The 14,548-nt window shown below is 48.9% G+C and overlaps 1 protein-coding gene across 1 annotated transcript in view; it reads left to right on the plus strand.

Moving 5' to 3' along the window:
* Positions 1–7,008: 7,008 nt before the first annotated feature.
* Positions 7,009–14,548, plus strand: part of NRN1 (neuritin 1) — an 8,740-nt gene continuing 1,200 nt past the window's right edge. The window contains exons 1-2 of the mRNA XM_006141238.3: positions 7,009–7,420; positions 11,711–11,855. Of these exons, the coding sequence (XP_006141300.1) occupies positions 7,366–7,420; positions 11,711–11,855 (200 nt within the window). The 5' untranslated portion in view covers positions 7,009–7,365. The remainder of the gene's footprint in view (positions 7,421–11,710; positions 11,856–14,548) is intronic.

Below are 14,548 nucleotides of genomic sequence, written 5' to 3' on the forward strand. Positions count from 1 at the left end.
CTCTGCGTGCCCCCCCCCCAGAGCCCTGCTAAGCCGGCGGCGGCAGGAGGCGGGCGGCCTCTGGGCCAGCAAGCTGAAGCTGAAGAGAAGGAATAAGAATTTGCAACTATAAGCAACAGAAAGAACCTTTAACTGCCTTAAACCAACTGAGAAATACACTGTAGAGAAGGATTTTATCTACCTATGGACAGTGAGAAGATGATGGATACCAGCCCTGCATTACCTCAGGCAAGAACAGGGACTACCCTGCCATTCTTAGGGAAGCCAGACACCCGAGGATAAGTCACGCTGCAGACCTCCACAACACCACTCCTGCTAACCACAAGATGGCCGCTGTGCCACATCAACTGATGGTCAACTCTGCTTACCAGAACTGCTTTCCTGAAACTGTATTCCATGGAGACTCACCTACAGTTGCGGAACTGCACGAGACCCACACTTGATCCAACCTTGAATGGAATCTATTTTCCCTATTGTTAAAAACTTTGGACTCGTGACCCCTCTCCCTCTACTCGCAGGTATCGCATTTTCAATGACCCCTCTGGAGGATAGCTGTCTATAGCAGAGATAGAGTAATTGGGAGAGGGGGAAAGGGCTGAGGGTCAAACATAGGATAAAAAACATATTTATATGTATGAAAGTAGAAATGGAACAGTATTGGTGACGACATGCTTGATTAAGACACTATGTAGTTTATCCTAGATGGGAAACTACACTTGGTGTGTTGTGATGATACTCAGGGAATGAGTGTTAGGCAATATAATTTAATATAAAAAAAGTAATAAGCAGGAGGAAAAAAAAATGCACATTTGATGACTGAAGAGAGTTGTATGGACACAACTGGGGTCTACTTTATAATATGTTCATTCTACTCCCTGGGGTTTATGCCTAGGATCAGATTTGGATACATGTGTAAGGATATGTCAGCTGTGCTAGCTAGTGGATATACTTAGACTAATTGAGTTCATTGGTAGAACAATTGAATGGGGGGGGGCGGAAGCCATTGAGGGCAATCATGAATGTCAGGGACAATGGAGGAGGAAGATGGGACATGGCAGAGGGTGGGGATGGGGAACCTAGGATGGCAAAACAAAAGGCAAGGTATGCAGGACACAAAAATTGGGAAATCATTTGCTGAGAACATATATGTTGATGTGCTTGATTGAGCCAATGCACAGTGTATTTTGGATGGAAAATTCATATGTGTGTTGTGATGAGAAAAGAAAAAAAAATTTATAATAATAATAAAAAAAAATTAAAATAAATAAATAAGTAAATAAAGTTAATGAAAATAATTCTAAAAAAAGAAAAAGAAAAAGAAAGTTTGAAAGATGATACAATAGTAACATTTTTAATGACAAATTGTTTGAAAATCTGCACTAAATAAGAATGTGAGCTGCAGGAAGAAATGAAAATGATAAATATGTAGGTTAGTATTAACAAATGATGAATGTATAAAACCATCTTATAAGATTTTAAATGTAAAGAGGATTACAATGTACCAAATTATGACATATAAGTTAGGATAGATAGCAAATTAAGTTAAAGTTTCAAAATTCTCACATCGTCCAACAAGAAGATTTATACTGTAGTCCAATGAATTGAAAATACATGCTGTAATTTATAGGTGTATTTTTAAAAGTTGTTTTAAGAATTATTTTATTTGATTGTATTTATATATTTAGACCAGAGAGCGACAGAATGAAAGCAAGAGAGGGAGAGTGAGAAAGCAAGTCACCAGATCCGGGACTCAAACTGTGGTCAACTATGTGGGAGTCCAGTTACCTTAACCACCACGCCACCTGCCAGCCCCAGTTTATGGAGTATTTATAAACATAGTAAAGAACATATAACTTCCAAGATAATAGAGGGAGAAATGGAATAATAAAAGATAATTACCCAAATGGGGCAATGGAGGTAATAAAAAGAAACATTGAACAAGTGAGACAAATAAAAAGTACATAATGAAACAGTATATTTAAAGCCCAATATACTGCTAGTTATAGTAAATGTAAATACTTCCATTCAAAGCCTGGATTTTTATTTTTTTAAATGTGTTATGTATAAAAAGCATTAAAAATAAAATGATATAGAGAGTTTAAAAGTAAAAGAATGGAAAAGATACACTCTGCAGACATTCCCCCCAAAACACTAGACTAGTTATATTGGTATCGGAAAAACATAGGCTTCAAGGCAAAAACTCATGAAAATAGAAACCTATTAATAAAGTCGTCAGTCCACTAGGAATTTATAGCAACTCTCAATTTGTAGACATGTAATAACACAGTAAATTAGTAGACATCTAATAACATAGACCTGGATCTACTTGTGCCACCACCTGGCCCCTAAAAGTGGATTTTTATTTAGATCCCTACCAATCTATCTCCATAAAAATTCCATTTCCTTCCTAATTAATATGCTGGCTTAAATATGGTATGGTTGTCATCATTTTAATGAAAAGAGCCATACATGTTTAAATTGATAAAGGTTGATTAAAGGTTCCACTTGAAGGTATAAAATAGAACAGACAGGGCCAGCAGGTGGCATGATGGTTAAAGGCCTGGATTCCCACATGGCTGACTGCAGTTTGTGTCCCAGACCTGGAGGCTTGCTTTCTCGCTTTCCCTTTCTCTCTCTCTCTATCTCTGTATGGTCAAATTGAAAAGAAAATAATAATAACAAATGGAACTGAAAAAATAATTTTTTAAAAATTAGGACAGACAACTTATGAGAGAGATGCTTTGCTAGACCAATTCATTTTCTTTTGGCGGGGGAGAGGTTTTTTCTATAGGGTGCGAGCACTCGCCAGAAAGACAGAGAAACAGAAAGTAAGAAATCACCCCCCAGGGGGAATGGCCACGCCACAATCCCTTCTCCATTCCCCTCTCAGGATCTTGGGCACGCATGCACACATGCCTGGCCCGGGATTTGAACCACAGTCGACTATATGGGAGTTCAGTGGCATAGCCGTTACACTAACTGCTGGTCCCCCCAGTTCATTTTAATATAGCAGTGGCTTGTTTCTGATTTGGAAGACAGTGGCCTAGGCATTTGCTCTTGCAAATAATTTCAAAGGGATGTGTTTTGATGTGGCAGCTTGTGGAAAGTCTACTTAGGACTGATAGATACAGGGCGTTGGGGGATCCACTGGCTTGCTGTTCATCCAGACCAGGGCTGTAGAAACATGAACTGTGACAGGGAGTTGGTGCCAACGAGGCAAAAAATTAGATATGATCTGTTTATGGCAGAATCGAGGATAAGGCATTTTGAACATTTATGCATTAATTATGCATATTATTTCCCCGGTTCCTTTGATTTAACTTAAAGTGTATTCAAACACCACCAAAGGCCTTTTTTCTCTACTGAATTTGGTTTTTTAATTTTTTTTTTTTTTTGAGAGCGAGAGAGATTTTTGATATAGGGCATGTACGCTCACCAGAGAGACAGACAGAAAGCGAGAAATCACCTCCCAGGGGGGATGGCCACGCCACAAGGCCTTCTCCACCATTCTCCTCTCTTGGGCAAACACTCCTGGTGTGAGTTTCAACCCACCAGGTCAGTACTCAAACTGTGGTGGCCCACTTGGGAGTCCGGTGCCTTAAGCACTATGCCACCTGCTGGAACTCATTTCTTTCCTTCCTTTTTTTTTTTTTTTTTAAAACGAGGTTTTTGCCTTAGGAAGTGTGAGCTTGCTAGAGAGACAGACAGACAGAAACAATGAGAGGGAAAGTGAGAAACCTTCCCCACCCCCCATGGCCACACACAGCAATACCTTTTCCTTCTTTCTCCTCTTGGGATCTTGGGGACACAGGCAAATACGCTGGGTGTGACTTTCTTTTTTTTTTTAAAGAATTATTTTATTTTTAACTTTATTTATTATTAATATCATTATTATTTTTCAGTTTGATCAGAGAGAGACAGAGAAAGAGAGAGGAAGTGAGAAAGCAAGCCACCAGATCTGAGACTTGAACCATGGTCGGCCGTGTGGGAATCCAGTGCCTTTAACCACCACGCCACTTGCCAGCCCCCTGGGTGTGACTTTCAAAGCCACCAGGTCCCAGGATTCCAACAGCTAAAGGCCATGTGAGAGTCCAGCAACATAACCACTACGCCATCTGCTGGTTCCCAGAACCGGGTTTCTTAAACTTTGAAAGAAATGATCAAAAAGAAATAGGCGTTTTGCAAGAAACTGGCCCATAACAAGCATTCTCCCAGGGACTATTCTCTATTCTCCGGGTAGCACATGTTCACTCTACAGCATGCTGGAACATTTCAAACGTGAAAACGGCCCCTCGCTCCTTCCTTCTTCCATTAGGAAACTGCTGCTGGGAAGAGTATGAAGTCCAGACAGGGTCATCTCAATCTCAATAAGTCAAGGCCTTTGACCTGGGTTTTTCCACTCTCGTTCCACTCTCTCCCCACTGTACGTTTCATCTCAAATACGACCCCGCATGGGCTTATCAAAATAATAGGGAAAAAAAAGAAACTTCTCAATGCCACCTCGGACAGTGGCTATGGCCCGCAAGGTTCTCACATAGTTAAGACTGGCAACCATGGTGCATTAACCTTTCCTTAAACAACCAGAGAGAACCATGCTGCGCCAAGCCTGGATCACAGAAGGACCCTGTAACTTAAAAGATGAGAAAGTGAAAACCAAGAAAGAAAACCCTGTTTTTAACAGTTCACCCCTCCCCTCTCCAAATCATTTAGATTCAGTATTAACTCTGTTCGCCTTTCACGTCTTCACTTTAAACAAACAAAAAACCGTTGCAGAGAAAGGCGATTGGGACGTAGAGAGAGGACAGTGGAGAGAAAAGGCCAGAGGCGGTTCTGGGGTGGCTCGGCTCCGTACAGTCCAGAAGCACCACTGAGGACCAGCGGCAGGTGCGGGCGCAGGAGGCTGTGCACGCGTAGGGGGTGCAGGCAGCTGCTCTGGGCACTCTGCTGTATTTAGGTTTTCAGCGCCCGCCCGCATCCCTAACCTCCCACCCCATTTGGGTAACAGGGAAAGGGCTGGGGAAGATCCCAGAGCACCCTCAGAAAACGACTTTTGGGAAGATCCCGAATAAGTGGGTGAGATTAAGGAAAGAAAGGACGTTAAGGTCAAAAAATCTTCAAGTTCCCTATTCGCCACTGAACTGTTCCTAGCGAGGCGGGGAAGCCGGGCGGCCCAGTGCGCAGGACCCCGAAGGGCGGGGCGGAGCCGTGCAGGAACCTGAGGCCCCGCCCCTCGCGCCAACCTCCTTCCTTGCCATTGGAGGGCGTCGGGGGCGGGTCTGAGAGACGCCCCCCTCTCGCCACCAGTCCCCGCCCCGCCCTCTACCCGCCCACGGTTTCGGCTCTTCCCGGAGCCTCCAAACTCTGGGATTGGAAACACCCGGGGCCGCCTCTGTGCCCCTAGACTCCGGAAAGGCGAGCCCCCCTGCCGCCCCGCCCGCGGGTCGGTGACGTCACCAGGGGCAGGGCGACATGGCTCCGCCCCCGGGCCCGGGCAGCCACCTCTAAGTCTGCGGCTCCCGCGGGACGCGGTTTGGGGCAGCCCAGTGCAGACGCTGCACGTCACCAAGTGCTGCAGCTAGGACCCCCGTGGCTCTCCCTCAGCCCCTCGGTGTACAGCTCGGACCACCTCCCCGTTTTACCTTTCTCTTTCTCGCCCTGTCACTGTATATGTGTCTCCAAATGGTTGAGTACTGGGACGCTGAGATCCACGCCGGAGTGGTCACAGCCTGGAGAAAAAAAAAAACTCGATGACAGAGCTTCTCAACTCGTTTGCAATTCCACTGCTTATCTGATACCTCGATGACCTCTCTTCTGTCGTTTTGCAAGACTAGGGGGGGTCCTTTTTCTTTTTATCTCTTTGCAAGCTTAAGCTGCATTTGATTAAAGACACTAGGATTTAGGAGGGGGTGTGTATCAGAGAAAGGGAGAAAACTAATGCTTTATTGCATTTAGAAAGGAAATAACCGTGTTTATAGTTCAATCTTAATTCAAGATACCATCAGTAACACCTTGAACGCTGCACAAAAGCAGCTGCAGAAGAGTCTGAGTCTACGCAGAGTTGGTGCCTGAACATCAAAATACAGTGCAGGTGTGTGTGGGTGTGTTGTGCGTGTGCGTACGTGCTGTACGTGTATGCGTGTGTGTACGTGTGTGTGCTGCCCAACAAATAACCCCATGAGATGCATCACATAAGAAAAAAAATAAAAAAAGCCCGCACACTAGCATTTGCCTTGGAAATTTCCTAAAGCTCCAAGAGTTAATCACTAGTCTCCAAAAAATTTCTTAGCTGAGGCGCCTTCCTGGATAACCTTACCGTCCCCTAAAACAGGTGTCTCCGCGTCTTGTGAAGGGGCCTGTAGCCCTAACCCGCATCAGGGGTGGTGAAATTCACAGCGGGCACGCGGTGTATATTTCAGGGGCCCCATGTGTGCAAAGCAAACCCCTCGGGCCTGGGCGTGTACGCGCACTCGCGTGCAGTGTGTGCGGGCGGGCACGGAGGCGCTCAGCTCTGCTCCCAGCCGTGCGCGCGGGTGTGTGTGTGTGTGTGTGTGTGTGTGCGTGCGCGCGCGCGCGTTAGTGCCAGGGCCGGGTTGTGTGCTCACGCACTCCAGGCTCAGCCCAGAGCTCAGCTGCTGGGCTGGAGAAAAAGAGAGTAGGCATTTGCAGGGGGCTGGTGGCCAAGGGGGCTTTGGAATTAATAGAGCTGGCTTAGCTGGTTTTTGCTCTCTGGCTCCCGAGGCTTTAAACCCCCCTGCACCGTAGAGAAGAGGCTGGATTCGCTGTTGTGCTGATGGAGAAGGGGGAGCAGGTTGAAACAATCGAGTGGGCGCGCCAGGACTCCCCGGCTTCAGGCGGGGAGGGGAGGGAGAGCCCCTGTTCTGCGCAGGGAGCAGGCGGGGGTGGGGGGGGGCAGCAACGAGGAGGCGGGGGTGACCGCGAGGGTGGGAAGTGGTCACCCAGGAGGCGAGATTTCGTTGAGATCCTACATTAATTGGAGATATTTGATTAATTCCAGTTTCTGATGACTATAAATGGCGATTTTCTACCAAGGTGTCTATTAAAAAAAATCATTTCGTGTCATCCCCCACGTCAGGCCTGCTCGTGGGCGTGAGGCTGTACTTCCTCCGCCCCCTCCTAATGGAGTGAACCATTCCCAGCTCTTCCCCTTCTCTCGCTCTCTCAGCCTCTCTCTCTTTCTGTCTCTTCCTCGCTCCCTCTCTTTCTCTCCTCCCTCTGCCTTCCCGTGCATAAAGTCTCCGTCGCTCCCGGAACTTGTTGGCAATGCCTATTTTTCAGCTTTCCCCCGCGTTCTCTAAACTAACTATTTAAAGGTCTGCGGTCGCAAATGGTTTGACTAAACGTAGGATGGGACTTAAGTTGAACGGCAGATATATTTCACTGATCCTCGCGGTGCAAATAGGTAAGTGGCCGCCCGGCCCGGCTCCCCGAGAGCTGCGGGGAACAACTAACCTCGGAGGGGAACTGGCAGGGGAGCACCTAGGCACCGAGGGGGGCTGGCTGGCCCGCTGCCGCTCCGGGCTGCGGAGAAGCCCGCAAACCCTCGAGGGTGAGGAGGGGCTCCTGGGGACGTGCGCGTCCGGGCTTGGTTTTCCTAAAGAAAAAGCCTCCAAACGTTCCCCAGGAAATGTGTGCATCCTGTCTTATCCCGGAGGGGGTTTTCCCCCTTTTTTCCAAAGCGCACATCCATTTTGCTTTCCTCTCTGGGCTAGGTGCGCTCTGGGACAACGCTTTGGCCCCTACGATGCTGCAAGAAATTATTTTAAGGGGTCGAAAGGTGAATGTAGGAACCAGAAGGCTAGGCAGCTAGGACTGGAAAGTTTATGTGCAGAAAGCAAAGATATTCCAGGGCACAGACTGCTGCATTTAGAACTTTGTCATCCCGCCCCCTCCCCCCATATTCTAGCTGCAGCGTTTGCACCGGGCACCGCAGACCCGGCTGGGGGGCAAAGCGAGACTGCCAGAGAACCCCAGACCACGAATTTTAATATGCATACCGTTGAGAATGAATTCAGTCAAATGTCCCTCGAGATACTTTTCTAAGCACGTCTGCCTGTTCTTTGACACATTGGCCATCTGTATTTTAGGTAGAGGAAAGGGTTAAAAAGTGTTTGCAATATGTCAGGTCGAGTGTTTGTTATTTTTGTTTGTTTGGGGTTGATTTTGGAAAGATTTATTTAGTCTGTGTTATGTTAAGGAATGTTGAGTGGTAGTTGCACTGTCAGGGGGGCTTCTTAAAGTTCACATTTATTTTCCATCCAGAATGAAGAAAAGGTTATGGGAGGGGGCACTAGAAAAATCTTCTTTTGTGATACTTGATCAGAACATTAATTAGTGTGACCTAAAAGTGAAAGTGAAGCAGGTTATTAATAGAATGGACAAGGGAAGAAAATAGAAACTCTTCAAAAGGGTTTTCTAGATATGGAAAGAATTGTTACTGCCTATGGTTGCAGGCTGTAGAATTCTTTGCAGACAAATCCTTGCAGTACTGGGGAGGGGAATGCTTTAGGGAATTGATTTGGGGCAAAAGAAAGCATGCATAATATTTTCCTTCCTGAGACATGTAGAGCAATAGGTTTAGCGCTTACTTGGGTTATAATGGATTTTTTTGCAGTGAGGTTTTTATGCATTTGCTATGCTTTTTGAGTTTCTCCTTTTTTTGCAAAATAAAAACAATATAGGAATTTTAGAGTGGAAATGCAGGATGTTGGTTTTCTTTCAATTCTAAGAGATGACTTGATATTTGGAATCTGGCTGTTTAAAATTGTTGTCATTAGTGCAAAGAGCTTGCAATAAGTTAATAGCATTTCTAATAGTTGCAAATCCTTTAAATGTTGAAAATAAGTGAATGTGATGTTTTGCAGTTAGCCTGGGAATTATTAACGAGCAGTTGTTCTTGAGATGGGAATTTTAATCGGAGGAGGTTTGGAGCTCCGTTTTCCCAGTGGAAATAACCTTACTATGAGAAGCTTAAAGGGAGAGGGAGAGAGAGAGAGAGACAGAGAGAGAGAGAGAGACAGAGAGAGAGAGAGAGACAGGCGTTGTGCAGGAGGGATGCGTTTTGAACACATTAACCTCGGCCTGAAAATGACCATTTGTTGGCTGTGGAATTGAAATTGAGACTGTTTGTTCCAGAATGTCTGCCCTTTCCTGCACCAGAGCCTCAATCTTTATTAATTCATGGCTGGGGGCTGTCCCAAGGCATTGACATTTGGCAAAAAAAAAAACGAAAAGAAAAGGGAAAAAAAAGGAAAAAGAAAGAAAAGAAAAGAAAGTGGGGGTTGGGAAGGAGCGGAGAGGTGGAGAGGGTGGTAAACGCGAATGAAGACGCAGCGGGAGGAAGTTTGGAATGAATGAGAGAGGTCGAACGAATGAATGGACGGGTGGAAACCGCACAAGACAGGGACGCCAGAGAGGACGGGGAAGGAGCCCGGGACGCCCGCTCTAGCTTGGAAGAAGCCAGGTTCAGAAAGGACAGCAAGGGACGCTCGATCTGTGACCTGCAGGGACGCATGCTCCTGCAAAATCTGTCCCGCGCGCAGGCTCGGGCCTCCCACAGCAGGCTAGAGCCCAAGGAATCACAGTTGCAGAAGACAGAAATTTTCATGACTTCTTATTTTACACACGCACACACTCACACATGCGCGGTGTGCAGGGTCTTCTTCAGCGGCTCCTGGAAAGATAACGTGACAGGAGCACTTCCCGCCCCCGGCCAGCCCCAATTCCCCCACAGAAAATTATTGTTGCATTTTAAGCGCTTCAGTTTCGCTACCGAGTTTGAGGGGAAGAGGGAAGGGGTGAGTGAGGAGAGATCGAGGGCAGGGAAAGCTGGACCGTTTTTGTTTCGCTGCAAAGCTGTATTTGTGACATGCATTCTAAGGGAAGATGTCTAGGATCTGTCTCATTTGGACCAAGTTCTGGCAGCACAAAGATTCGTTTATTCTTGACATTCTGTGTCAGCGTTCGATTTGCTGTTCTCGTCGTCGCCAGGGTATTTCATTTTTCGTGGAAGGGGAATCGGGAGGTTTAGGAAGGTTTACGTTCTCCCCCCCAGCCGAGGTCGAAGTTAACCTTGGTCCCTTCCCCAGCGCTTCCCGTTCCGGATTAGAAAGCGTAAGGCCCGCCTTGTTCTTCCTGCTGCGATTTGCAAACGGTGCGCTCTCTGAGGCTGCTGCGGTTCGGTCACCTTCCTTCTCCGTGGCGTGTGGGCTGGCGTTTAGGGACTGGCGACAGCGTGGCAAGCAGAGGGCAGTGAGGTGCATGGCCCTCCGGGGATGCATTTACACACAACCCACGGCGTCCAAAACACTGCAGAGGAAGAGCCCGGCGCCCCCACGGTTTTAGGAGTTGAAGGCAGATTTCAGCCCTTATTCCGCTCCCTGCTGCAGTTAGCGCAGTACCTTCTCCCGCACCCTCCTGGTGCCTGAGGGCTTTTGGCGCTCGGTTTCAGCCTCTAGCCCTGTTTCTTGACCGGAAGAAAAGGCCATCGCAGAGCACGGAGGCCTGGAGCCTGCTCCTTGGGTCTGGTGCCTTAAGCTTTGGCAGACCTGAAGCTAAGAGCCCAGATGTCCGTGTCCCTGGGTTTGTGCATTCTCCCGCCGCTACCGATTCCATCCTGGGTCCCTTGTGTTGGGAGCCAGGATCTAGAGGCAGGCCCAGAGCTCTGGGCCCTAAGGAGCTTGAGCTCAGCAGCCCGGCAGGGACATGAACTAGAAAGGTCTCATTCTGCTGCTGTGAGATTAGAGGTGGACTTTTAGGGTGCTGCTAGGAGGGTATGCGGAGAGCTGAGCAACTGACAGTCCCAGGAAATTAGGCGTCCTGAGGTTCCAGGATTCAGCCTCCGCGGAGGAGGTGATCCGGGATCACCCACGCAGAAACATTCCCACCCGACCTCTGTCCCTGATCACCCCAAGCCACTCGTCACTCACGCGGGTCTCAGGACGCTTAGGGTGCCCTCTTGCTAGTGGGGTGAGGGAAGAGCGCGCCAGTGAGCCAGTCTCATTCGAAACTCAGACCCCACCATAGGAAATCGGCCTTACAATGAAACCATCCAGTTGGGTGATGCTAGAGGCTCCCAGAGACTTTATTTACTCTTTCGCTCATTCAGCAGTATTTACTGAGTGCCCACCGAGTCCTCAGCACTGCGCCCGAGGCTCCACTAGATCTCAAAACATGGTGTTGGGTGCAGCTGCGTGACCCCACAACTTGCTGCCTCCCCACCCAGCTCCACGGTCTAGACTCCCTCTGTTGCCTCAGAAATGGAAGAGCGCATTGAGAGAGTTGGGACAGGGCTTGGAGGTGGTTGTGTTGGGAGATCAAGAAGGGGGAGAGGAGAAAGTGAAGTGAAAGAGATGAAGGAGGTGAGAAGAGGGGGTGTTGGAAACAGAAAAAGATACAGAGCGAGATGCCAAAGGGAGCTGGAGGAGAGGAACGGACTCCACCTCCCCAGCCACCCACACCCACACCCGCTCACACACTGACAACCAGCACAGGCCGCGCAGTTGGGTGCAGGTCGGTCATTACAGGGCCAGTCTTTCCTCCACTTTAACACCGGTGGGTGCGTAGGGAAACTGAGCGCCAGTCGACACCTCCAGACCCCAGGGGCCACGCTGAGTTGGGGGTGCAGGGGCCGAACTGGGGGCCTCAGGGCGGGGTCTCAGCACTGCTGACCAGCGTCCCCTCCTCTCCTCAGCGTACGTGGTGCAGGCCGTGAGAGCAGCGGGCAAGTGCGATGCGGTGTTCAAGGGCTTTTCGGACTGTTTGCTCAAGCTGGGCGACAGCATGGCCAACTACCCGCAGGGCCTGGACGACAAGACGAACATCAAGACCGTGTGCACGTAAGTGTCTTCTCTGGGCTGCTGGGTTTCTGTTCTGGGGTTGGGGGGATGCTGCTGAGGTCAGAGAATCCTCTAGTCAGACTGTGATCCATGCTCCTCACCAGAGTAAATCTGTCACCCCCTAAGCCAAGGAGGCCCCAGGGCAAGCCCTCTGGTCCGAGGACTCAGGCACCTGGTCAAAACCTGCTCTGCCCAAAGGAAACCCACCACCGGGGGTGGCCTACGGAGCAGGGTCCTCCTGCCAGGACAGTCCTGGCCCTCTGTGGCCTTATAAAGATGTACTGGCTCGTGCAACTGGGATCCATGGTGAGGGACAGAGAGCACTCCCTCCTGCTGCAAAATCTATTTTGAGGTCCTCTTCATTCTGTCCTCTTGTGAACGAATGGTCACTGAATATTCTCTGAAGAACAGTTGGTTTTGGCTTGAGGAGCATTTTGGCTCATACCAAATATGTGGAAGGGGAAGTCGCTGACCTCCTCTGTCCATTTCCCACGATAGAACACCCCTCCAGTGCTCACCAAGAAAAATGGGAGCGCTGGCAAAAGGGTGCAGGTCACCCTTCCTGTGTTTGGAGAGGCTGAAATATTTTACGTGTGTGCCAATGACTTGCCCAAGAAGAGCATGCCCAGGTGTCCAAAGACTATCACTGCCAATTGGGAGATTTAAGGTAGCCACACTCCTTGCTTCCCTCATCTCTTCCTGCAACTGCATGGTCTCCTTAGGCTAGGGCAGCTGAGAGCCCCACAAGAGCCAGGAAATTCCTGGTTAGGCCCTGTGGTGTTTTCTCAGAACTTGGCTCCAAGGTCTCTTTCTGCTAGCAAACAAGATAACCAGCAGAGCCCTATCGCAGCGGACCTGCGACATTCTGATATAGTTGCTGCAGACCTTAGAAATGCTCCCATCCTCTGCAACAACACTTCTATATAATTTTATTTATTTTCAAAAAAAAAAAAAACAGCTGCATTCTCCACCTCTACCATGGCCCTTCTGACAAAGCCAAAGAGGTGTCTCTTGTTCTCACAGGCTGGAATAATCACTCTGTACCATCTTTTTAATAGTTGGGAAGTCCTTCCCCATCCCTAATTATAGGGGACAGGGTGTTTACTTTCCTCAATGTCCAGGACCCCCTAAAAGCCCCAGGAGCTAAGTAGCTGATATCTTCCTATTACAAAAGGGATAAAGGCTTTTAATTCCAAATGTCTGATATAGGTAAGGCATAGCAAAAGGGAATATATACAGCAGCTCTTAAATCCCCCATCATTTGCTGGAAATTAGTCATTGCAGCCGTTTTAATTTTTTAGTAGGATTTGGTCCTGGAAAACAGGGAAATGAGGCAGGCTCTTCCTTGAGGTCAAAAGCCACAGCTGGGTGTCAGGCCACACTCCTGTTGCTGGTGCTGGATATTCAATATCCACCTCATTACAGCCCTAGGCGGTGGTCCTTCACTAGGTTCCTCTTCCAGGAGAGTCCTGCCCCCATCCAGGTGTGCATAAAGGAGCCATTTAGACATCTTACAGAAGTGCAGTTACACAGAAGCTCTGCAGGAGAGACGCCCCCTAGCCTCTTGGCGTCTCTAAGCCTTGACATTTGTTACAAGCTGAGGAACCTGAAAACCTGCTCCCAGCAGCCCTCCTCCTAACAGTTCTTATAATCTGGAGCCTCCAGGGGATATTAGAAAACAACCTGAACTTAAATCAATCCAATAAACACTTAGAGTATCACTGTAAGCCAGAAGATGAGGTGAAGTTGGAAACAAGAATAAATTAATCACAGCACCTGCCTTCAGCCCGCTTATAGTCCAGGAGATCCAGCAGAAGGGAGAGCAGGAGAAAATACAACCAAATTGCCAGGGCAATGGGAGGTGGTGACCTGGCACTGGGGACCCAGGTGAGGTATGAGCCAGCCTGGAGTTACTGAGACACACAGATCGACCCAGCTCTGAAAGGAGACAGCGCCCCAGGAATCGATCACGGGTTGGGATTATATTTAGTCTCAGGATCTATTTTGGGTTTTCAAAAGAAAGGGGGACAATAAAAAAAGGATAGGTTGGATGAAGGTTGTGGGGGCGGGGCTAGGAGCTAAGCCTAGGGAGGAGGAAGTGGCAGAGGAAGGAGGAAGGCGCAGGGCTCCAGGCACTGACGGAAGGGGACAGCGGGGAGCAGGGCTCTTTCTGGCTGGCAGCGGTGGGCACTGCGCCCACCTTAGAGTGAAGGCCTGGGGGGGGCTGAGCACCACACCCCGAATCCCTTGAGGAGGAGGCCCGATGGGGTTCGAATGCACAGAAAAGACTGGGGCGCAGGGAAGAGAAGGGACTCAGCTCGCAGTCCTGGAGCAATGGGTTTTGCAAAAGCTGGAGAAGGTGACGCAGTAGGCCCCGGGTGCTCGGGCGCTGACACTCACCGACCCCGAGGAGGGGAGAGGCAGGCAGGAATCTCCGGACGCATCTCTTGAGGAGGAGGCCCGATGGGGTTCGAATGCACAGAAAAGACTGGGGCGCAGGGAAGAGAAGGGACTCAGCTCGCAGTCCTGGAGCAATGGGTTTTGCAAAAGCTGGAGAAGGTGACGCAGTAGGCCCCGGGTGCTCGGGCGCTGACACTCACCGACCCCGAGGAGGGGAGAGGCAGGCAGGAATCTCCGGACGCATCTGAGCCGGGGTACTATGGAGAACAAGACTGGAGGGCGGCAGAGGATCG

Source organism: Tupaia chinensis, unplaced genomic scaffold, assembly GCF_000334495.1.
Source record: "Tupaia chinensis unplaced genomic scaffold, TupChi_1.0 Scaffold000048_1, whole genome shotgun sequence".
Lineage (NCBI taxonomy): Eukaryota > Metazoa > Chordata > Mammalia > Scandentia > Tupaiidae > Tupaia > Tupaia belangeri.